General features: G+C 41.0%; 1 protein-coding gene across 4 annotated transcripts in view; it reads left to right on the forward strand.

Moving 5' to 3' along the window:
* The window catches only part of LOC117596474 (uncharacterized), a 69,757-nt gene extending 47,564 nt beyond the window's left edge, over positions 1-22,193 (forward strand). Inside the window, exons 11-21 of one of the 4 annotated variants that reach the window (XM_053231423.1) lie at positions 10,952-11,368; positions 13,215-13,631; positions 14,474-14,902; positions 17,975-18,235; positions 18,364-18,615; positions 18,693-18,938; positions 19,817-20,074; positions 20,204-20,503; positions 20,874-21,143; positions 21,232-21,315; positions 21,452-22,183. In XM_053231423.1, coding sequence (XP_053087398.1) covers positions 10,952-11,368; positions 13,215-13,631; positions 14,474-14,902; positions 17,975-18,235; positions 18,364-18,615; positions 18,693-18,938; positions 19,817-20,074; positions 20,204-20,503; positions 20,874-21,143; positions 21,232-21,315; positions 21,452-21,518 — 3,001 coding nt within the window. In that variant the 3' untranslated portion in view covers positions 21,519-22,183. Of the gene's footprint in view, positions 1-10,951; positions 11,369-13,214; positions 13,632-14,473; positions 14,903-17,974; positions 18,236-18,363; positions 18,616-18,692; positions 18,939-19,816; positions 20,075-20,203; positions 20,504-20,873; positions 21,144-21,231; positions 21,316-21,451 lie in introns of all 4 variants that reach the window. The other 3 variants (XM_053231425.1, XM_053231426.1, XM_053231424.1) reach the window with 3 other exon arrangements.
* Positions 22,194-26,081: the final 3,888 nt, after the last annotated feature.

Here is a 26,081-nt window from a genome sequence, read left to right on the forward strand (position 1 = left end):
GAATCTAATAATTCCTGAAGTGTTGGGATACAGTGCACCTTGTTATAGTATGCAAAGTGGACAAAGCGAATGCAAAAAGAAAAAAAAAAAACAGCCAAATCTATACTTTCATTCATCGTTAGTAAGTAGGGGTGTACCGATACACTCCGGTCACGATTCGATTCTCAGAATATTTTGAACAAAATTTGAATGAAGAAAAATTATGACTAAAAACACTCCTGTTTTATTGCTGAATCATAAACAATGCAAAACAATGTGTATTTTTGTCTCTATAAAATTAAATAAATCAAAAATTGCTATAAACAGAGGTTTAATATTGTAAATAAAATGTACTAGAGGTTCACTGTATCTTAAAAATAAATAAATACATTTATAAATTCTCCCAAAAATGTGACTGAATAAATAAAGTCTCTGACGCGGGGAAATGATGGACTGAAACATAACGAGCTCCGTAGCAGAGCCTGAGGCGTCATTTTAACAGGAAATAGAGCTCCAAAGTCTATCTCCTGGTAATGGTGCAGACTCTCCATGAAAGAGTGTGATCATGTGACCAGCGTGCTCTCTATATAATTTAACTCTGAGTTGTGCAGATTAGGACCTCTGCTGTTCAAACAGTGTAAATGTATTAGATGTATAATTAATAGAAAGCTGATTTCCATGCTGTGATTTGCACATTTCAGCGATGCACATCGTCACGTTTTAGCATCACGATGCATCGTTACACTCCTATGAGTAAGTTCTGTGTCCTGCTCTTCATATTACACGTTTATTTCAATGCCTGATATCGTCTCATCCATTTACCATCATATTAGTCTTTTATTTTTAAATCATCTCTTCTGTTTATCATCGATCATCTTCAGTAACCGCTTTATCCTGATCATATTACTGATAGCTTGTACCACTCACCCCGGTGAGGCACTGGGTACAGTACGATTCTGACACTAACAGTGTGTGTGTTGCAGAGTAATAATAAGACAAACACCAAAAAAACGTCTGATAGTGTATTATACAAAAAGTATATACAAAAATTCATCACCCAATTTATCTATATAAACAACCCCAAACACCCTCAGTCTCTCTGGCTGGTGGAAAAGTCCTCCGTAAAAGTCTATATACAGGATTAAAGTCTTTAAAGGGATCGGCCTCACCTGTGTGTCGCTCCTGGGTGATCAGATCCTCCTTTCTGCTGAGTAGCAACTCCCGCTCGTGAACTCAGGCACAAAAGGCAACAATAGTCTCACCGAGATTCCACCACAGCGATGGTGATCCACCCAGCTTGACAGTAATCGTCTTGTCAGTCAGTTTTAGACCACTGAGCGCTCCCCCTTGTTTTCACCTGCTTATGTACGCTTCCCCAAATTCCCGAGTCGGTATGTGATGAGGATCAGACGCGGCGAGCTCGTAAAGTCTCACGATACGGCACGCACAGAACCAAACACTTTGTGGATGGCGGCACCAAAGACAGCATTTTCAACACAACATGTGGCAATAATTAAACACATGTATATATAAATAATTACAATATGTGGTGGTGCTACAAGCTTAAAAGACTATTTCCTTCTTCAGTCTGCATTTTCTATCCCTGATTTTTTCCACCTTAAAGACAAGTGCTTGTGTTTAAAAGCAGTGGTCTATACACTATTGAAAACCCGTCTCAGCCGCTTCTATTCAATAAAAATCTGCCAACCTCTGAAGTGTGAACGTCATGCAGGAGATGTTAATAATCTGAATGATGCACGCAGCTTAAGTGCACGTGTAACCTCCGTCTCAATACGTGTAACTTTGTCTGTGTAGATGTTGTAACTTTTGCAGTTAAAGGGGAAGTTCATCTTTTCTCACATTTGAGGAGTTCTAAATATTTATTCAGTGATTTCTAGTCACCTCAGACAGCTTTTATGTCACTACATGCACTTTTAAGATTTTTATAGTTTTTGTCCACTAATGATTGTTTTGCAAAATACATTATAATCAGATGAATTTCCAACTCTAAGTGCAGTAACTGAATTGTCAATATCAATTTCCTCATGAGTTAATTTTTAAAGATATCAAAAAACCCCAAAATCTACTTTTCTTTGTGAAGGTCAACACATTCCTGTCATGATTCGATCTAATCAAATATAATGTTATTAAATTATTGTAAGATTATTAAATCTATTTCTAGACATATTTTAAAAATTCCAATTTATTTAATTTTATTTTTTCACTCGCAATAGTGAACTGCATAGAAATCCAATGAGCACACCTTCTATACACTGTGCACTTTATTTAATTACTTTTCTGCTGTCCTCGGTATATGTTCTGTATATAACTTGACAGATAAACTCTTTCCTAACGTCAAGACTCTGAAGACAGTTGACTCCTTGTCCACAGGTTTATTGACATTGCAAGGAAAGGTGAAACTGAAACATACAAATGGGTAATCAGCACTACGCTTGCACTTTTTAACATATATTAACTCGAATACTATGAATTAATGTTTTTACTGTTACTATTTTTATGTATTTAATAAACATTTCTTAATGAAATATATGGTATCATTTTAATCTGTAATCGCTTATCCAATCACTAAATTAACTGCACTTGTAGTATTAACTTTCAATGATCTAGGAACAGTACAGCAGTTGACATAACATTACATTAGTACTATAGTAATGTAGATGGTAAACAACAGACTTTTAACAGTAATTTTATAAAATGCAACACTGTCCCCAAAATAATGATCTGCAATCGTAGATATTGTTAAAAACAATCAATACATACCCACGATGCTACAAAGGGCATAAGATGTATGCAGATGTCACAGGATTATCTTAAATGCATTACACATACTGCTCTCTGTGCCATGCTTGACTACTTCCTGATTAATGGTCACATGACATAGGACCTTACTGAACCCGAAGATTCGGCTAAATAAAGGGATCACTTGAAGAGAAGAAACAAGACCTCTAACATACACTATATTACCGAAAGTATTCGGTCACCTGCCTTGACTCACATATGAACTTAAGTGCCATCCCATTCCTAACCCATAGGGTTCAATATGATGTCGTTCCACCTTTTGCAGCTATTACAGCTTCAACTCTTCTGGGAAGGCTGTCCACAAGGTTGAGGAGTATGTTTATAGGAATTTTTGACCATTCTTCCAAAAGCACATTGGTGAGGTCACACACTGATGTTGGTCGAGAAGGCCTGGCTCTCAGTCTCCACTCTAATTCATCCCAAAGGTGTTCTATCGGGTTCAGGTCAGGACTCTGTGCAGGCCAGTCAAGTTCATCCACACCAGACTCTGTCATCCATGTCTTTATGGACCTTGCTTTGTGCACTGGTGCACAGTCATGTTGGAAGAGGAAGGGGCCCGCTCCAAACTGTTCCCACAAGGTTGGGAGCATGGAATTGTCCAAAATGTTTTGGTATCCTGAAGCATTCAAAGTTCCTTTCACTGGAACTAAGGGGCCAAGCCCAACTCCTGAAAAACAACCCCACACCATAATTCCTCCTCCACCAAATTTCACACTCGGCACAATGTAGTCCGAAATGTACCGTTCTCCTGGCAACCTCTAAACCCAGACTCGTCCATCAGATTGCCAGATGGAAAAGCGTGATTCATCACTCCAGAGAACGCGTCTCCACTGCTCTAGAGTCCAGTGGCGGCGTGCTTTACACCACTGCATCCGACGCTTTGCATTGCACTTGGTGATGTGTGGCTTGGATGCAGCTGCTCGGCCATGGAAACCCATTCCATGAAGCTCTCTGCGTACTGTACTTGGGCTAATCTGAAGGTCACATGAAGTTTGGAGCTCTGTAGCAATTGACTGTGAAGAAAGTCGACGACCTCTTTGCACTATGCGCTTCAGCATCTGCTGACCCCTCTCCGTCAGTTTACGTGGCCTACCACTTCGTGGCTGAGTTGCTGCTGTTCCCAAACTCTTCCATTTTGTTATGATAAAGCTGACAGTCGACTGTGGAATATTTAGGAGCGAGGAAATTTCACGACTGGATTTGTTGCACAGGTGGCATCCTATGACAGAATTCACTGAGCTCCTGAGAGCGGCTCATTCTTTCACAAACGTTTGTAAAAACAGTCTGCATGCCTAAGTGCTTGATTTTATACACCTGTGGCCAGGCCAAGTGATTAGGACACCTGATTCTGATCATTTGGATGGGTGACCGAATACTTTTGGTAATATAGTGTATTAAGTGGTAACAGAACAACTTTATTAATAAATTTTATTTATAACAGCTTTGTAATGACAACAAGCAGATCGCTACAGACCAAACAGGATTAATAATGAGAGCTCGAGAGCAGACGAGACTCAGCAATCCGAGTTTTATTTTTCTTTTGGCCGCTTTACCTCCAGTCTGATGTGTTAGAGTTCTCTTTATCACCGTTTGGTGAAAAATAAATTTCAGTAATCAGTAAACGAGAGATTGCTCAGCTTGGCTGAGAGGGGGTGTGTCTAAGATGGGTGTGGTTTTCAGTAGGGAATCTGTAGCTCTAGAACTAGGCTTATTCCAATAATTATTAAAACAATAAAAGATAATATCTCTTAAAACAAAACAGAAAAATTTCACCAGAAATGTAAGTTCACCTATTAATAACTGATAAATGAATGCTCCTGATTCACTATTTCATTTTTTTTAATTATTAAAATGATTCCAAAGTTTTTATCCTGTGTCACTTGTGTAAAGAGAAAGTGGCCACAGTGTGAAGGATAAGCTGACTGAGCACTCATCTGCTATGTTTACAGCTCACTTTACGTACATTCATAACTTTATCCATTAAAAATCTTGCCCATGAGATAAACTGTAACGAGGAGTCAACAGAATGGGGATCCATTAGCAGCGTTTTAATAAAAGGCAGACACAGTCGTACAGGCGTGGTCGGGCAACAGCGAAACAGGGTAATCAGAGGCAAAACAAAGGCAGAGTGATCAAACAGGCAGATGGTCAGGGCAGGCAGCAAAGAATCAGAAACGAGAAGGAACAGTCCGAGGTCAGGGCAGGCAGCAAAGAATCAGAAACGAGAAGAAACAGTCCAAGGTCAAACACAGTAATCCAACAGAGAAGATATAAACGCTCAGAAATGTTAGCCGGGGCAAAACAAGACTTCGCAATGAGTGAGCGAGAGGCGGAGGCTTAAGTAGTCCCAGTAATAGGCTGCAGGTGAGCTCGTAATCAGTGCTGGGTGTGGGGTGATGGGAAATGTAGTTTCGAGGGGAAAGTCAATACTCGGGTGATGGTGACCTCTGGTGACGATCAGGGGGAACCACAGAGGCCGGATTCGTTACAGAGCCCCCCTCCTGCGAGCGGCTCCTGACGTGAGAAGGCAGACGACGCGGGGTCTTCCGCGAGGACGAGGGGCCGGTTTATCCGGATGGGTCCTGTGGAAGTCAGTAGTAAGAGACGGGTCAAGAATGTCCTTGGCATCGACCCAGGACCTCTCCTCCGGTCCGTACCCCTCCCAGTCCACGAGATATTGCAGGACTCCTCCCCGGCGCCGAGAGTTTAAGATTTCCTGCACCTGATACGCCTCCTCACCGTCGATGATGAGGGGAGGGGGTCCCTGGTTCCGGGCCTCATCTAGGTCGTCCGCCCTTCTTGGAGCACCAGCGGCCTTGAGCAGGGAGACATGAAAAGTGGGTGAGATACGATATTGTGGAGGTAAAGCCAAACGATAAGAAACAGGGGTTATTTGTTTAATGACTTTGAAAGGACCCACGTACCTGGGACTGAGTTTGCGGCAGGGTAGTCGGAGCCGGAGGTCTCTAGTGGAGAGCCAGACCCATGATCCCGGGACATACTCAGGGTTGGGACGTCGGTGGTGATCTGCCTGTTCCTTCTGTCTCCTGATGGCGCGTTGGAGATGGGTATGGGCCTCGTTCCAGGTGGTTTCACTCCTCCTGAACCAGTCATTAACTGCAGGTAATTCTGTGGGCTCCCCGGACCAGGGAAAGAGAGGTGGTTGGAACCCCAGCACGCATTGGAAGGGTGTAAGCCCGGTGGATTGTTTGCGCAGGGAATTTTGCGCGTATTCTGCCCAAAACAGATATCGGCTCCAATCAGCTTGGTTGCGGTGACAGTAGGATCTTAGGAAGCGGGTGATCTCTTGGTTGAGCCGCTCGGTTTGCCCATTGGATTCAGGATGGTAGCCCGAGGTAAGGCTTATGTTAATGTTGAGACGTTTGAAGAAGGCTGTCCATACGCGAGAAGTGAACTGAGGGCCTCTGTCCGAGACGATATCTTCAGGGAGTCCGTAGAAGCGGAACACATAACTGCACAGAGCCTCTGCCGTTTCTAGGGCTGTGGGTAGTTTGGGTAAGGGTATTAGGCGACAGGACTTAGAGAAGCGGTCAACCACAGTAAGAATGGTGGTATTGCCTCTGGAGTTGGGGAGGTCGGTGACGAAGTCGATGGCGATGTGGGACCAGGGTCTCTGAGGGATGGGTAGAGGTTGGAGCAAACCTGCCGGTAACTGTTTGGAGGATTTGGTGGCGTTGCAAGTTACACAGTTCTTAATGTATGCAATGGTGTCAGTACGGAGTGAGGGCCACCAGAATTTGTTGGTGAGGAGTTGGATGGAAGCCGTTATTCCGGGGTGTCCGGAGCCGGGGAGGTCATGAGCCAGTTGAATAGCTCTGTTCCTCAGGGAAAGAGGTACAAAGGTCCTATTAGGAGGACATGCAGCCAGTATGGGATCGGTGCCCTGTGTCTCCGCAATTTCGGTCATGATGTCCCACTGCACTGGTGCCACGATGAGAGTGGTAGGTAAGATGGGATCGGGAGAAAGGGGTTCGTAAGCGGACTCAAACTGGCGAGAAAGCGCATCTGCTTTGGTGTTCTTGGAACCTGGACGATAAGTTACTGTGAACTGGAAACGTGTGAAGAACAACGCCCACCTAGCCTGTCGGTGATTGAGTCTTTTTGCAGAGCGGAGATATTCCAGATTGCGATGGTCGGTGAGAACCGAGAAGGGAAATTTGGCTCCCTCAAGCCAATGTCGCCACTCCTCCAGCGCCGCCTTCATAGCCAATAGTTCGCGGTTCCCCACATCATAATTCTGTTCCGCTTGGTTAAGCTTGCGAGAGAAGTAGGCACAGGGGAAGAGTTTGGGTGGACTGCCATGACATTGCGAAAGAATGGCCCCGACGCCTGTGCTGGAGGCATCTACCTCCACTATGAATTCACGTTCAGGATCAGGGTGATGGAGTATAGGTGCAGTAGAGAACCGTTCCTTGAGGTGATTAAAGGCTCTGTCGGCTACGGGCGACCAGGTTAAGCGTCCTCCTCTCCTCTTGGTCATTGAAGTCAGGGGGCCTGCGATGGAGCTGAAGTCTCTGATGAATCGTCTGTAGAAGTTGGCGAATCCAAGGAATCTCTGCATCTCCTTAACAGTCGTAGGTTGGGGCCAGTTCAGGACGGCCTGCACTTTACGATCGTCCATCGCCACTCCCTCAGGACTGACCACATATCCCAGGAACGTGGTGGAAGTCTGGTGAAATTCACATTTCTCTGCTTTAGCATATAACTGGTGGGAGATCAAACGTTGTAGTACGGCTCTGACATGGTGAATGTGTGTTTCAAGAGAGGCGGAGTAGATGAGAATGTCATCCATGTAGACGATGACCCATCTATTCAGCATGTCACGGAATACATCGTTTATGAATACCTGGAAGACTGAGGGACTGTTGACGAGGCCGAACGGCATGACCCGGTACTCATAGTGCCCAGAAGTGGTGGAGAAGGCGGTCTTCCACTCGTCCCCCTCCTTTATGCGAATCAGATTGTAGGCATTGCGCAGATCGAGCTTGGTGAAGTATTTGGCGGAGCGAAGCTGCTCTAGAGCCGGTGGAACTAGAGGTAAGGGATACCGGAACTTGACAGTTACTTCGTTTAAACCTCTATAATCAATACAGGGCCGAAGACCCCCATCTCTCTTTTTGACAAAGAAGAATCCGGCGGAAGCAGGAGACGTAGATGGAACGATGAAGCCCTTAGCCAGTTCTTCCTCAATGTAGGCTTTCATGGCTTCAGTCTCTGGTTGCAAAAGAGGGAAGATTCTACCTCTGGGTGGTGTAGAACCAGGGAGCAGCTCGATGGCGCAGTCGCTAGACCGGTGTGGCGGTAATTGGGCAGCGTTGGACTTGCTGAATGCCTCAGCTAGATCAGCATACTCCGAAGGAAGGTTGGCTGAGGGCGGAGGGTCCTTCTTAACGATGACTGCTTTAAGTGACGTTGGTTCCAGGGTCTGAAGACACTGTACAAAACACTTGGCCGACCAGTGAATGATTTGACCCTCAGTCCATGAGATCTGTGGTTCGTGGAGCTGAAGCCAGGGTAGTCCAAGAATAACTGGGTTATTGGGAGCTTGTATGATGAAGAAACGAATGGTTTCTGAGTGCATGGCGCCAGTAGTCAGGCAGATGTCATTGGTGGTGTGTAGGACCTGACCGGCGCCCAGAGGTCTTCCGTCTAACGCTGCCACTGCCAAAGGAGATTTACAAGGTATGAGAGGGAGGTCATGAGCTTTGGCGAAACCCGCATCAATAAAATTTCCTGCTGCTCCAGAATCGATTAGAGCCATTGTCTCTACCATCCCATTACTAAAGGCTAATTTAACAGGTACCTTAATACACTTTGAAATATGAGATGATTGACTCACCGCAGAGGGGAGCGTGTTGCTTGGGTCTTGTGGGGCAGGAAGCTTTCACATGACCGGCTTGGCCGCAGTAGAGGCAGAGGTTTCTACGATAACGGCGCTCTCTTTCCTCAGGGGAGATACGAGCGTGCCCCACCTGCATCGCCTCCTGCTCAGGCATTAGCGGAGGGCTCGGTGAACGAAGCGCCGAACCCCTGCTGGGTCTCCTAGAGCGAATTAGATTGTCAATGCGAATGGCAAGATTAATCAGCTGATCTAAGGTCTTGCCCTCATCTCGACAGGCGAGCTCAGCCTGTAGCTCCAGGTTTAGACCCTTGCGGAAAAGCAGCTTTAAGGGGTCATCAGACCATCCGGTTTGTGCAGCCAGTGTGCGAAATGATAGGGCAAAATCCGCCGCCGTTTTTTCCCCCTGACGCAGCTTGAGAATTTGTTCACCGGCTCCGTCTCCTCCTTCGGGCAGATCAAACACCTCTCGGAATCGCTGCAAAAACGCCTCGAACGAGGAAAAGGCTGGTCGAGTGAAATTCCACACGGCGGTGGCCCAGTCTAACGCCTTGCCAGACAGGAGAGAGCAGACAAAAGCGATGCGACTCTCTTCCGTGGGATATAGCGCCGGCTGCTGCGAGACAAACAAGGAGCATTGGAGCAGAAAGCCCTTACACTTCGCCGGTGTGCCGTCGAACTTTTCCGGGTAAGCTAAGCGAGGGCTAGCCGTAGCATGACTCGGGGGAGGTGCTTGGGGTGCTGGCTCTAGCGACGGTGAGGCAGATTCGGAAGGAGGTAGCCGTATCGCTTGCAAAGTTTTTACTAATTCCTCCGTGAGTGATGTGAGACGTGCTAGCTGTTGTTGATGGGCGGCTAGTACGTTAGCCTGGGCAGAGACTTCGGTAGAGAGTCTGTAGACCGCTGCTGGATCGAGAGGTGGCGAAGTCTTCTGTAACGAGGAGTCAACAGAATGGGGATCCATTAGCAGCGTTTTAATAAAAGGCAGACACAGTCGTACAGGCGTGGTCGGGCAACAGCGAAACAGGGTAATCAGAGGCAAAACAAAGGCAGAGTGATCAAACAGGCAGATGGTCAGGGCAGGCAGCAAAGAATCAGAAACGAGAAGGAACAGTCCGAGGTCAGGGCAGGCAGCAAAGAATCAGAAACGAGAAGAAACAGTCCAAGGTCAAACACAGTAATCCAACAGAGAAGATATAAACGCTCAGAAATGTTAGCCGGGGCAAAACAAGACTTCGCAAAGAGTGAGCGAGAGGCGGAGGCTTAAGTAGTCCCGGTAATAGGCTGCAGGTGAGCTCGTAATCAGTGCTGGGTGCGGGGTGATGGGAAATGTAGTTTCGAGGGGAAAGTCAATACTCGGGTGATGGTGACGATCAGGGGGAACCACAGAGGCCGGATTCGTTACATAAACAGTGCTGTCTGCTCTGATGCCTTCTGTGTGAAGAACCTTTTCGTGGACTTTAAAGAGACAATACTGTTCATTATTTGATCATATCATACTTATATATGCTTACTCATATCATACTTATATATAAAGCCGTTTCCTCAGACCTGCTTTAGTGCTCTGTGCACCACAGCTGCTAAAAGCACTGATTTATGATTTAATTCATTTTTTTTTTAATTAAAATTAAAAATAAATTGTGTTTAAAGGCAGTGGTCTGGACGTTATTATTGTTAAATCCTGTCACAGATGCTTCTATTCAATAAAACTCTGAAGTGTGAACTACATGCAGGTGATGTTAATAATCTGACAGACACACTGAGAAAATCAGCTTAAGTCCACGTGTAACCCGTCTCTGAATCCACTTCACTTTCAGACTTCTGTCAGTGACTCTGTTTACAGCCCATGAAGATTCTCACACTATATGATATTTATGCAGTAACTGTACAGAGATGATTGTCTAATATTGTTGAGTAAATATCTGTGTTTCCTTCAATATCAGGAAGAAAACACATGATAGAGCATAAACGTTACTACTAGCCAAGTACTGTAGCGTTTCTTTTAGTGTCCCTAAGACACTCTCTGTGTTCTAGCAACAGCTCCTTAATATTTTTACTCAACGAGAAACAGAAACTTTAGTGACTTGTCCACAGTTACAGTTTCTAACATATCAGAGGCTTTAAGATAGAGACTACAAACCACTTGTGTACGTCTCTCTGCACATCTGCCAAATGCCATAAATGTAAATGTTTAAGAAAAAAAAAACAGGAGTCCAAGAGAAAGTGTGTGTATGAATGTTGTTGGCTATGTTGTGTACTGTAATAATGTGAGTCTTTCACTTTTTTCTCCAGCTTTTACTTTACACAGGGAGAGAAAGAACAAGAAAAAAGATGGAGAACATTTAAACTGGATTTGTGTCTGCAAGCAGCTCTACACCAACCACGAAACTTCCAGCAGACAGTGCAGAAAGTGATCCCTTATAATTATGAAGAACAGAGTGATTTCCTGCTGGATCTGTACTCACATGTGAAGCAGTATGAGAGTAACACAGGCAGGAGTGTCCTTCCAGCATTGCTGCCAGTTTACCAGTCACTTCCTGCAGTCTGGTCCATAAAGCTCTCAGAGAGAAAAGCCTCCCTCCTCCTAGAAGTGCTGAAACTCCAAACAGAGAAGAAACCAGTGGAGCTGAGAGACTGCTCAGATGAAGAGAGTGAAGTGAGGAGTTTCCTTCAGTGTCTGCCCTACATCTCACAGCTCAGGTTTAAAGAGTAAGTTTTTACAGTTTTCTCAGACTTGCTTTAGTGCTCTGTGCTCCACAGCTGATAAAAGCACTGTTTTTGTTTTGAAGTGAAATATTCCTGCAGATAAATATCACCATTTTTAGAATAAAATATCTGGTTCTGAAAAGGAACAAAATGATTTTGAGCTTAATCTTTTATGTTGTCAGTCCTGAAATGTTAACAATCAGTTCAAACCCTGACTTCATTCTATTTATTGTTAACTTGTTTCTTCTAATCCAATTTTTAAATCTAGTTTTTTTTTTCTACTTGAATCTAATGATTCCTGAAGTGTTGGGATACAGTGCAGCTGCAAAGTGGACAAAGCGAATGATGAAAAATTCTGACAGAAAAAAAATCCTTTTTTTTATTGCTGAATCATAAACAATCGAGACATTGTAATTTTTGTCTGTATGAAACTAAATAAATCAAAAATTGCTATAAACAGAGGTTTAATATTGTAAATAAAATGTACTAGAGGTTCACTGTATCTTAAAAATAAATAAATGCATTTATAAATTCTCCAAAAAAAGACTGAATAAATAAAGTCTCTGACGCGGGGAAATGATGGACTGAAACATAACGAGCTCCGTAGCAGAGCCTGAGGCGTCATTTTAACCGGAAATAGAGCTCCAAAGTCTATCTCCTGGTAATGGTGCAGAGTCTCCATGAAAGAGTGTGATCATGTGACCAGCGTGCTCTCTATATAATTTAACTCTGAGTTGTGCAGATTAGGACCTCTGCTGTTCAAACAGTGTAAATGTATTAGATGTATAATTAATAGAAAGCTGATTTCCATGATGTGATTTGCACATTTCAGCGATGCACATCGTCACGTTTTAGCATCACGATGCATCGTTACACTCCTATGAGTAAGTTCTGTGTCCTGCTCTTCATATTACACGTTTATTTCAATGCCTGATATCGTCTCATCCATTTACCATCATATTAGTCTTTTATTTTTAAATCATCTCTTGTGTTTATCATCGATCATCTTCAGTAACTGCTTTATCCTGATCATATTACATTTGATAGTTTAAAAGACTATTTCCTTCTTCAGTCTGCATTTTCTATCCCTGATTTTTTCCACCTTAAAGACAAGTGCTTGTGTTTAAAAGCAGTGGTCTATACACTATTGAAAACCCGTCTCAGCCGCTTCTATTCAATAAAAATCTGCCAACCTCTGAAGTGTGAACGTCATGCAGGAGATGTTAATAATCTGAATGATGCACTCAGAAAATCAGCTTAAGTGCACGTGTAACCCGTGTCTCAATACGTGTAACTTTGTCTGTGAAGATGCTGTAACTTTTGCACTTAAAGGGGAAGTTCACCTTTTCTCACATTTGAGGAGTTCTAAATATTTATTCAGTGATTTCTAGTCACCTCAGACAGCTTTTATGTCACTACGTGCAGTTTTAAGATTTTAAGTTTTAATGTTTTTTGTCCACTAATGATTGTTTTGCAAAATAAATTATAATCAGATGAATTTCCAACTCTAAGTGCGGTAACTGAATTGTCAATATCAATTTCCTCATGAGTTAATTTTTAAAGATATCAAAAAACCCCAAAATCTACTTTTCTTTGCGATGGTCTACATATTCCTGTCATGATTCGATCTAATCATATATAACATTATTAAATTATTGTAAGATTATTAAATCTATTTCTAGACATATTTTAAAAATTCCAATTTATTTAATTTTATTTTTTCACTTGCAGTACTGAACTACACAGGAGAGAGAGACAGAGAGAGAGAGTGTGTGTGTGTGTTTGTGTATGTGTGTTGTTCTCTATGTTGTGTACTGTAATAATGTGAGTCTTTCACTTTTTTCTCCAGATTTGATCCTAAACAGGGAGAGAAAGAACAAAAAAAGAGATGGAGAACATTTAAACTGGATTTGTGTCTGCAAGCAGCTCTACACCAACCACAATACATCCAGCAAACGGTGCAGAAAGTGATCCCTTATAATTATGAAGAACAGAGTGATTTCCTGCTGGATCTGTACTCACATGTGAAGCAGTATGAGAGTAACACAGGCAGGAGTGTCCTTCCAGCATTGCTGCCAGTTTACCAGTCACTTCCTGCAGTCTGGTCCATAAAGCTCTCAGAGAGAAAAGCCTCCCTCCTCCTAGAAGTGCTGAAACTCCAAACAGAGAAGAAACCAGTGGAGCTGAGAGGCTGCTCAGGTGAAGAGAGTGAAGTGAGGAGTTTCCTTCAGTGTCTGCCCTACATCTCACAGCTCAGGTTTAAAGAGTAAGTTTACAAAGTTCCTGTGTTTATAGACAAAATACTTCACTGGGACACCTGCCCCAAACCAACATGTTTAAATATTAAATTAGTATTTAAAGACTTTTCCTTGAGGTTGGAATCCTATGTTGGACCCCTTGACATAAATCCTAACAGTAATTTATATCACACACACTGAATAATTTAAATAAACAAATCAATTTATATCAGTTATGAGATACAGGCTATTACTGAAGTGATGGAAACGTGTAGCACTGAAAGTACACCTGCTGCTAATTTAATGGATACAGGACTATAGTGTGTGATCAGTGTGCTGCTAAATGCTGTTCCTTGATGTGAATATCACATTACCTGAGATTCAACCCCTATTATTGATCTGAATTGTCATTGTTAGCTAGCAAGCTAACTTACTTTGAACATGCTAACACTGATTGTTAGCTGGCTAATTTTAGCCAAGTTAAAGGCATTTTGTTTGCTTTTTTGTTTTTAATTTTTGCTTTTTAAGTATTTTATTTTTAACAATTAATAAAGTGAATACAAACTAAAATTTAACTCTAAACTCTACATTTATGTTTGCCAATTCAACAATGTCATTACTACAAAATTACTCTATGCTAAATACAGTTCCATCTGTTTTAGCTAGCTAATGAATATTAGCCTTTTCCCTAATGTATATTAAGCCTTGAATTAACTAGACAATAACAGTTCAGGTCTGATTGACCCACATCTAAATAGCTAGATAATTTCATCAGTTTTTATTAATGTCTTTATTAACGTCTCTGCTGTGAGCCTTAAGCGATATTTTTGTGATATTCTTGCTCAATAATGTCATATTTTCTTACATCTAGGTTTTATTCAGGCTCTGCATCCATCCAGATTTTCCTGAATCTGAGCATCGCAGCAGTCAACTGTCAATCAGATAAAGGAGAGAGTTTTACTGAGCTGCTGGCGTCAGTGTGCAGCTACAGCACATTCCCTTTTGGTGTAGAGGTTTATGGATTCCAAGAAAGACAGAGTGATTTCCTGCTGGATCTGTACTCACATGTGAAGCAGTATGAGAGTAGCACAGGCAGGAGTGTCCTTCCAGCATTGCTGCCAGTTTACCAGTCACTTCCTGCAGTCTGGTCCATAAAGCTCTCAGAGAGAAAAGCCTCCCTCCTCCTAGAATTGCTGAAACTCCAAACAGAGAAGAAACCAGTGGAGCTAAGAGGCTGCTCAGGTGAAGAGAGTGAAGTGAGGAGTTTCCTTCAGTGTCTGCCCTACATCTCACACCTCAGGTTTGATCTGAATACTGCCTCTTCACAGTTCTACACTTAGACGCTTGCTTATTAATGTTTTTGTCTTTTACTCAAACATGTTAATATGCAGAGACCAAAGAATTCCAGAGGATACAGTCCTAAGTGGGTCATTTCTATGGAAAATTAAGTTAAATAATCTGTTCATATTTTTGTCTCATTCATCTTGACAAGACTTTCTTTATACTGATTAATCCTCTACATTTTATCTGTAACTGACTGCATTTCAGGTTTATTGTAAGAGTTGAAAATGGTTAAATTTTTTTTGACAGATTTCCCTTTTTGTTTATTCTTACAGCATATTTAATATGACTATAAGTATAAACTTGAAAGTGCTTTGTCTAATTAGAGATTAAGACATTTAAACTTTAAAATCTTTCTGATTATTAGGAAACTAAATATTAATTTCTTCTAGTGCTTATAGTATGTACATATTTATTTACCCAGCATTCCACTGTAAAGTCAGGATTTTGTGTCTAATACACACAGTGCCACTAGAAAGTTTAGCTGCGTTTACATGGACATTAATAATCCGATCGTAATTGGACTAGAAGCACAATCAGATTTGAAAAGTCACATGTAAACAAGTCAATCGGAATGAATTAGCCAAAACCGATTAAAATTTCATTCGGATCGTAAGGGGTGGTTTAAACCTTTTCTAATCCGATGGAGAGGACATGTAAACACTTCATCGGATTGAAAATGAAACCAGATAGTTCTGCACATGTGCAATGACGTACAAATCACGTAATGACGTATGACGCACGGCTGTCAGCGGTATTGGGGCTCTGACCGTAGCCTAACCAGGTGCTATGTTCCCCTCCACCATTGAGCATAGTGTCATAAATGACTGTCGTGTCATCCTAAAATTCTCCTTCCACTCCTCGTCTGTGAAGTGGTGCAAGACGACATTGTCCCACCAGTCCTTGCTTCAGACCCTCATCCACAGACGCCTTGTTCTGGGCTCGGGAAGGGGCATTTTAATTGCTTGATACAGTCAGGTCCATAAATATTGGGACAGTGACACAGTTTTGGTAATTTTGCCTCTGTACACCACCACAGTGAATTTGAAATGAAGCAGTCAAGATGTGACTGAAGCGTAGACTTTCAGCTTTAATTCAAGGGGTTTAACAAAAATATTGCATTAACCGTTTAGGAATTACAGCCATTTTTTACAGAGTTCCTCCATTTTCACAGGCTCAAAAGTAATGGGACAATTGACTGATAAGCAGTTTCATGGCCAGCTGTGGCCTGTTTCCTCCTTATATCATGATAAATTAAGGAGATAAAAGGTCTGGAGCTGATTCCAAGTACTGAATTTGCATTTGGTAGCTGTTCATGGGAACTCTCAATATGCCGTCCAAAGAGGTGTTGATGCAAGTGAAGGAGGCCATCATTAGGCTGAAAAACCAAAACAGACCTATCAGAGAGATAGCAGAAACTTTAGGAGGGCCAAATCAACAATTTGGTACATTCTTAAAAAGAAGGAATGCACTGGCGAGCTCAGCAACACCAAAAGGCCTGGGAGACCACAGAAAACAACTAAAGTGGATGATTGCAGAATTCTTTTCTTATTGAAGAACAACCCCTTCACAACATCTAGCCAAGTCAGGAACACTCTGGAGGAGGTAGGCCTATCATTGTCAAAGTCTACAATCAAGAGCCACCTTCATGAATGTAAATACAGACGGTTTACCTCAAGATGCAAACCGCTGGTAACACTCAAGAACACAGAGGCCAGATTAGACTTTGCTAAAAAACCTCTAAAAAAATCCTGACCAGTTCTGATGCAAGATTAACTTGTACCAGAATGATGGGAAGAGAAAAGTATGGAGAAGGAAAGGAAGGGCTCATGATCCAAAGCATACCACATCATCCGTCAAACATGTGGAGGCAGTGTTATGGCATGGGCATGTTTGGCTGCCAATGGAACTGGGTCACTGGGGTTTATTGATAATGTGACTGTTGATAGAAGTAGCAGGATGAATTCTGAAGTGTACAGAGCTATACTTTCTGCTCAGATTCAGTCAAATGCTGCAAAACAGATGGATAACAACCCAAAACATACTGTGAAAGCAGCCCAAGAGCTTGGAAATTAAATGTTCTTAAATGGCCGAGTCAGTCACCTGACCTCAACCCAACTGAGCTGCTTTTCACTTACTGAAGACAAATCTGAAGGCAGAATGACCCACAAACAAGCAGCAACTGAAGATGGCTGCAGTAAAGACCTGGCAAATCATCTCAAGGGAGGAAACTCAGCATTTGGTGAAGTCCATGGGGTCCAGACTTCAGGTAGTTATTGACTGCAAAGGATTTACCTCCAAGTAATAAAAATAATCCTAATATTTATGATTATATTAGTTTGTCCCATTACTTTTGAGCCTGTGAAAATGGAGGAACTCTGTAAAAAATGGCTGTAATTCCTAAACGGTTAATGCAATATTTTTGTTAAACCCCTTGAATTAAAGCTGAAAGTCTACGCTTCAGTCACATCTTGACTGCTTCATTTCAAATCCACTGTGGTGGTGTACAGAGGCAAAATTACCAAAACTGTCACTGTCCCAATATTTATGGACCTGACTGTAAATACACACAGTACCGCACAAAACATCACACGCTCGTCGTCTTCTAATTAGCAGCTGAAACAGGCAAATGTTAAGTCTGCTTTTTAAAATGAAAAAGAAGCAATGGCGAGAGAGTGGCTGCTAGTATCTGCGTGTTGGAACAGCGGGAAACGTGTATTCGTGCACTGTGCGCATGTCAGAAGATCAAATCCGATTCTGTCATGTAAACGCGCACATCAACCCGATTACTTTATTCAGCGTTCTTGTAAACACTGCGATCGGATTAATCAATCTGATTGATTTCATTCTGAATGAAACAAAAAGTGTCCATGTAAAAGTGACTTTTGTGAAGACTTTACAAGTTAACTCAATGTTTTTGCATCATTTGTTGAGTTGGGTTCTCTTTATTGAGGTTCAGGACTTAGATGATGATCTGTTCACATTTCAGTTAGACATTGCCCTATTTGTTTTTTCCATCAAACCTGTTTAGATGTGAAGAAAAGTTAATTCCACGTTTAAGTAAAGCAGTTGTTGACTACGCAGAAGATACAGAGCTGGTGAGAGCTTTCTTTGCTGCCGTGGACTTCATCTTCATTATAGATTGGGTTTTAACCACTCGTGAGTGCAGGGCTGTGAGGAAAGTGCTGAGTCTCTCAGACTCCAAACTCAAACTCACTCTGAAACCCCGGGCCATCTCTCTCCGAGGGGCGAGACTTCTCTTCAGACACATCACACACCTACAGAAACTCTGGTACATGTTATAATCAGTTTCTTAATTTTCACACCAGTCTATGTAACTTCATTAAGACATGCTTTAGTGAAATTGAGCTGGACCATGAATTCCCCTTTGATGAATGTGTTTGTGTGAACGTTGCTCAGCCTGAGTGACCGTGTGGTAGGGAGGATGGTCCGAGCATTTCGAGCAGTGAGAGCCGGTGGCTCATTGGTCATTGAGGAGCTCTGTCTGGGCCTTAACAGCATAAAGCCAAAGAAAGAGATCTTCACATTTCTGAGCAGTTTGTCTTCCCTCCTGAACATCTGGACTGTTCACTGTGTGAACCTCACTGAGTGCAGGATGGAGGCTCACTCTCTCATCAGCCTCATGTGTCATCCTGGGAATTTAAATATCAGGTCAGTTTACAGTTTACATTTTTATCAAATAAAAATGATCAATATTTTTGATCTATAAACATCATGTTTGTGTGTAGATTATCTAAAGCGACTCTCCAGCAGTTTACTGGTCTGCTGTGTGAGGCGCAGGATGGGGAACTGACCCGCTTTTTCCTGGAGAAGGTGGGAGGTGACCTGACTTCCTGTTCTCTCAGTTGGGAGGAGCTTATCTATCTTCTCCAGCAGCAAGTTTGCCGCATTATTGTGAACATCAGAAAGAGCAAAATCACATATAAACATGCCAGACAGATTCTTCCTCTACTGTCTGAAATTCAGTTTAAACGGTAAGAAAGTACAAATGTAATGTGTAACTGTAACATTCAAATTCAGAATTTTATTATATTAAAACCTTTCTTCTGCCTTTGGTTGTTAATAAGAGATCTGAATTCAAATTGAGATTATTTTATATGGATATGGATGTTTTGTCGTGTTGAATTTATTTACTCTAATTCATTTGAATGCATGATGCATCTATCTTTTTTGAAAGATATTCCATTTCATACTCGGTCTTTAAATGTTGAGTAGCAATTTAGCACTATTAGGTGGGTTACACTCTAAAGTGTTTCCTTACTTACTTTTGAATAATTTAGTACTAAACTATATTAGATATCTACTCATTTGCATGCTGATTATTTTGAAACTGATTATTTTGAAACTGATCTGAAACTGATTATTTTGAACATTAATACTAATGTATCATAGTGAATTTTGCCTGGTAATCCACTTTCAGAGACTGAGTTAAGTTCCAAAGACTCAAAGCTGTGTAAAAGAATGGATGAAGTCACATCCACATTAAGTCTGGTCTGGGTAATATGACTCTGACCAAAGACGAAAGAACTCTTATGGCTGGCTGATCTTCTTTATTAGTCACTATCATGTGATCAGGCACACTTGTTTTCAAAGACACCTTTTACTATATGTGTGGTTTCTGGAATAGAAATGTACCATATATTAATACACCAATAATGACTTATGTATTTAATGCATAGTTAAAAGTGTATTTGATTATCATAATTATTTACTTATGTCATTATTGGTGTATTAATTAACCTTGCAGAAAGACAAGGAATAAATAAAAGGAATTGTCTCTCGTGTAGTGGGTTAAAAGAAGAATAATATTTAGAGTTTCATTTATGGATGGATGTGTTTGTAATCTCCACAGATTGAACCCTGGTGTTGTGCTGTCAATCATCAGAGAGATCTATGAGACTGGTTCTGCTCACTGTGTGTCCCGTTTGTTGACATCAACACACAGCTGTATCAACCTGAACAATACAGAGCTGGACTCTTATCACTGTACTGCGCTGTGCTTCACCCTCCAACACTGCACATCTGTCTCTCTGAGCCTGCTGTGGACCTCCATACCAGAGGGGGAGCTGGTGAAGATTCTGCCTCTGTTCAACAGAGTTTCTCAGCTCAGGTAAATCAGTGTTCACAAGGACAATACCTGGAAGATATGTCTGAGTAATAGAAATTGCAGTAGTTAATAAAAATACACAAACGTAACAAACTTTGCAAGAGTCAAAATGCTTGTTTTCCTTTCTCTCAGTGTTGACAGGCTCCTGTTGCTGAAGTTGCTCCACTGCTGCAGTATCTCTGAGCTCCAGCAGGGGGCAGCAGCAGTTGTCTCGGCTCTGCAGAACAGACTGGACTTCTCTTGTAGCACTGGTTTGGATCTGAGCACAGAAACACAGGATAACACTCTGCACCTGACCACTGAGGACTGTAGAGACATCAGCACTGCCATCTGGAAATCTCACCAACTTACAGAGCTCATTCTAGAGGACTGTGAGATGGAGGACACTGGAGTGGACATGTTCTTCCTCATTCTACATACTGTGAGACTGCGGTGAGACACACATACAGGACGGAACTCATTCAAGACTGAATGACACAAACTAAAATGTCTATTGTGGCTAAAGGGTAGAATTTTCAAACCAGTCACTTATGCACTTTGAACAAGGTGTACAGTTTAAGATCAACTTTCTATTTTTCGCCAGGTCCAGTAGAATTCATTCAGTATTTTAATGCCACTGAGCTCTAAAGTGAAATTGTACAGAACCAGACTTCATTGCAGAGAGGCTAATACTTCAGACTAATTACTTACCAGAATATGTGTGACTGTGTATTAAAAGTTTTAACTCTCTTGACTGGCCCCTGGTCTAACTCTCTCTCTCTCTCTCTCTCTCTCTCTCTCACTCTCTCTTGTACTTACTCAGCTGTAGTAAACCTTTGTTGCTCCGGTTCCTGGCTCTTCTCCATGTGGTGAATGAGTCAGACTGTGTGAGGCGTGCTATGTCCCTCTCCCAGGCTCTGGATGGACAGATGGACCTCAGTGAGACCCCTCTGGACCTCGATGCCTGTAGATCACTAGCGTTGTTTCTGGAATTTTCTGAAGGTCCGTCAGAACTGGACCTCAGCCACTGCCAGCTCGCTGATCATGGCCTGGAGCTGCTGTTCCCACACCTGCATAAAGCAGCTGTCCTGGAGTGAGTATGCAGTGTGTGTGTGAGTGTGTGTGTGTTATCTGCAGTTACGTTGTGCTCATTGTTTTCGTATGTTTCTTCTTTTCCTTAGCCTGAGTCACAATGACATAGACGACTGTTTAGCAGGAAGAATCTACACAGTCGTTTCCACTAGCAGCAATATACAGACAGTTCGGTAGGTTTGTGCATGTGTTTGTGGTGTGTGGAAACATATACACTGTATATATGTGTATAGATGGATACGGAAATGGCGTCTATGTAATGGCTGACCTTTTTAGCGAAAATGTGAATATCTTTTTTTGTGTCTTCAGACTCTTCAACAACAGAATTACTGATATAGAGCCTTTCCGAAAAGACAAGCGCTTCGAGATCTGGTGATGACTGTGGACCAGTGTCCTGTTTTCACACTGTTTCAGAACTATACATAAACAAGTCAACATGATAGAGGCATCATTATTCTCTTGTCTTAATTCTAAAGTGTTATTTTGGTACTTGTTTTGCTGTATTTCTTGTCTGTCCAATTAGTTTGAAATTTCATGGCTTGAGATTTGAGACATATGCTGACCAAGCATACGTCTGCTACATTTACATCTGACTTTAAGTGTTGTTCATAATTTTATCCATTAAAAATTTGTCCTCTGAATAAGCTGTCTGATTAAATAAATGTACAGAAATATTTTACCACCCACATGAACACAAGATGGCAGCAAAGGAACAGAAATAAATTTAAACATGACTTCTGTCAGCATCAAAGCAGTTTCTAAAGGTCTCTTAAACTGTCTAAGCTACAAAGCTAAAATGTTATTGAGTTTCTTGTGAATCAGTTATGATTGTATGAGTGTTTACACAATTGAGGTGCCATTTAACCCTTGTAGTTTAAAAAATTAAACTTACTTTTTAATATATTTTCAAATTACATCTAAGAAAACATGCATTTAACCATTAAACGTGTGGTAACTCATCCCAGACAATATTATATCTGGCAGATTGCATTTTTCTCTTAAATGAGTAACACTTGATTTTTTTATTTTTTTATTTCTTGACATAGAATTAGAAAATATATTGTATATAATTTATATATAGTATACCACTTAAAAATGTGATCATTTAGCATTCATGTTAATGGAATGAGGAAGCATTGTTATGACTTATTTATAATGTATTTTTTTAATGAATCATTTCACTTCAGTCTATAATTTGGGTAACAGGATTGTAAGTGTTCTCATCAGTTAATATCACAGTTGAAAATAAACAAAAATATCTTTTGTGACGTGGAATATTACAAATATTACATAGAGGTGAATGTGTACAGGTAACAGGGTTGAGTGAATGAAGTAAAAAGTAAGATTATTTCCAGTCTGTCATGGAAGACTTGTGGAAAAGAATCTCTGTATCTTTAATTTAATTTAGTTGTAGTTTAGTTTAATTATAGAGCCTGTATGATATGTATGTAAGATTTACATTTAATAACAATGAGGAATGACAAAAAACATGCATAATGAACGTAAAAGTCTGTGGTGGTAGATGGTCTATGTAGATGGTCGGTGTGGGCGATATGGGAATTGATAAAAGGGGCATTTTAAAAAGAAAATATGAAAGGAGGGTTAAGCAGAATGATGGCACCAAACAGCAGAAACAGAGAGTTAAAGGACAAGAGCAGAGCAAACCTCTCCACCGACAGAGACGCTGTTGCACTCAATCCACTGCCAGCAGAATCAAAGCCGAGGAAAATTGACCTCTCAAGCTCGGATCAACCAGCGGACAAATGAAAAAAGAGAAATAATACACATCCTATCCTATTTCTGTATAAGTATCTGTTTAGAACATCTTATCTGTTCAGTCCAAAAAATATCTGGTTACATCCCTAATAAAGCATGTCAACAAACCTCAAGAAGCTATAAAACACAGACTCAAATTCCTGGGTGTGCATGTGTGTGTAAAGGTCATAAGGTTAAAGTGTAAAGGTTATAATGATTGTGTCACTGTATGTGTGTTATTGTGTGTCAGAGACAGACAGAGAGGAGTGAGTAAAGGTTATAACAATAACGTGTTTCTGTTTGTCACACAGATGATGAGGTGAAAGTAACGAGGTCACTGCTCGTCCTCTGGGTGTCCTTCCCCTCTGTGTGTGTGAGGAGCGAGTGTGGCCCCGTTTCATTGTAATCTGAAAATAACAATGTTTGCTGAGGCTGCCCTGTGCTTGTTGAGAGAAATAAGGTCTCTCTCTCTCTCTCTCTCTCTGTGATGTATACTATTGGAAATCAATGGTTTATAAGAACAGCCCATCACAGCCTTTTATTACCACACCACCACCATCAACTTCCAAATAGCTGTGTAGTCTTCCTAGCCTCTCTCTCCCTCTTGTTTTTTTTATCTTTCATGCTCTCTCTCAGCTGATTGTTCAGTGCTTTCGTTTTATTACTGTTACAGGTGGCTCAAATGGGTTTGTAATTACTCTGGCACACTAAAGCATGTTGATTCGCCTGTTAATCACATTACATATACACTTCCTTTAAACCAAGTAATTTCCTGAATCTTGTATTTGAAATTCTTGTACAGAATTCTTGTACACAAGTACTGAAGGTAAAGATAAAACATTTTATTTTACACTGTACTTAGGAATCAATTATGGTTACATTTAATGTTGTGGAACATTCATGACTTCCTGTTCTCACTTACATTATAGCAGCTTTAAACACTTGTTCCCTCACCAGGCTCTCTTTTTTCTCTCTCTTGAAGTTAATAAGACAAAAAAAACCCTGCAGCTTCTCATGTTACTGAGAAACCACAAAGTATAAATTACTCTGTCCTGAAGAGAGCTTAAAGTTACAGCTTTATCTCTGACTGTTACAATGCACTGACAATGGAGCGTCCACCATACAAGTCCCTGTGTATGAACTGTTACTGTAGAAATGATAACTTTAGAAGGAACAGGTTAATCTAAACCTCTGCAGCCATCACTATGTCACAGCCATGCAGTTATAGAAAATTAATCAACATCTACTATGGTATAATTATCAGTATTACACAATGCCTTCCCTTGTTTATGCACACCACATTCTCCTGATTTTAGAATGTTTTTGAAAGATAAGTTGGATAATTTCTCTGCCAACCAATATTTGAAGTGCTTTGTTTTACTTTTGTTTGTTTCTTGTTTCAGGTCCAGTACTACCAATAAGCAACGCCACAGATTCATTGAGATTTTGAAGTGTGTAAATCATCCACTGAGCTTTCCTGCTGCTAATGTCACTTCTGCTGCAGTCACATTCTGGTCAGAGGTTGTCTGCATAGGAAGTTGTGTTTTTCAGTTCAACACTTGTTCACACTGTGTCTTCTGTGTTTAAAAGGATCTACTGAGCAGAAACCAAGCCAACAAACCCATACAACTAAGTATGGAGCCCAAAGTCAGAGGGTAAACATCAGTGGTGACTGGGCGTGACAGCAGAAGAGAGATTGCACAAGGGTCTGAAGCTCTATTTTTAGCTGAGGACTTGAAAGGGTGACAGTGAGGAAAACAGGTAATAATTGATCTGTTTGCTTAAAGGGCACAAGTGAGGTGAGGGGTGATGGGGGTTTCCTTCAACAACAGAGTGACCTCAAATAAAGGAGAAAAAGATAAACACATGCAAGATGTTCACACAATGAGCAGAATGTGAGGACGCAGTCGACCAGAAGGGAGGTAAAAGGTGACAGGAAGTACCAGGGGAACTGCTCACAGATGGCTGGAATAGAAGTGGGTGGAATATGCTCAATCAACTGAAGAGAAGAATGTTCAGAGGACAAAAAATGTGATCAAAGGGCAGATGAGAATACTTTCTGATTTGTAGCGTTTGTGGACGTCATCTTTGTTGTTCAATCAGGACGATTATCTGAAATGTTATAAAAGGAAGAAAGCAAGAGAAAGATATTATCCATAGTGCTTACCGCTCAAGAAAACTGAACAAATTCTTCACAGTGCCACAAGGGACCACTCCTTTTTTTAAAAGATTTTAACACAAATAAAGCATTACTGCAAATGTTTACTTGATGTATGTCCTCTTGTGTATAATTAAGTAACATAAAGCTGTCTAATGTTTATATAAAAAAAAAAACCAACCACTTTTCCCTAAATCACCCTATCCTTAGAGGAACCCTACAATTTTGTGGTGTATTAGCATCTCAACTGTTTAGCTGATGAGACTCTTCTCCTCACACAAGGCCGTATACAGAGTTGAGGATTTAATATTGAAATTGTTCACATAAGTCTTCACGTAAGGCCTCAGATGTACCTACAAACTTAAGTCCTATTCATAAGTTAGGTGAGATTTATGCATGCAGGGCAGAGCTTGTCTAAAACAGAGGCGTGTCTCAGGTACGTGTGATTCTGAACTTGAAATTAAGCACATTTTTCCTGCATGATATTGGCTTGAGTAAGGAGCAGTATTGAGTCCAGTTCAGTATTAAGTCCAAAAGTATTAAATCCAGCACCATTGTTTGATGTAAACACAATATGTCACACTGAAATTTATGTTTTGGCTGCAAATACGCTACATACACCAATACACAAAAACAGTGGAATGCCATTCGAGACTAATTAAAGATATTGTTTATTTCAGGGAGATCTTTTTTAAACAAATAAATTTATGAACACAAAGTGTGCTGTAAGTGTAGCAGATGAATGCTTGGTCAGATTATCATTCAAACTGTGGGCATGATGTCTGTAGAAAATGTTGCATCGAATGAACATTATTCTTTTTTTTATTCAACAACTCAACATAGCAAATTAAAAATGTAATAAACAGCCTGCATCTCACACACACATTATGATGTCATGATGTCATAAGTTAAAACAACTCACAGCACAAGATAATAAGTTCAAGTGCTGGATCAAGTGCTATTTTTTAAACTGATGAATAATGAATAAGTCGGAAGCCATTTTGTTAAATTAAACCAAGTAATTAT

Source organism: Pangasianodon hypophthalmus, chromosome 29, assembly GCF_027358585.1.
Source record: "Pangasianodon hypophthalmus isolate fPanHyp1 chromosome 29, fPanHyp1.pri, whole genome shotgun sequence".
In the NCBI taxonomy this organism is placed as follows: Eukaryota; Metazoa; Chordata; class Actinopteri; order Siluriformes; family Pangasiidae; genus Pangasianodon; species Pangasianodon hypophthalmus.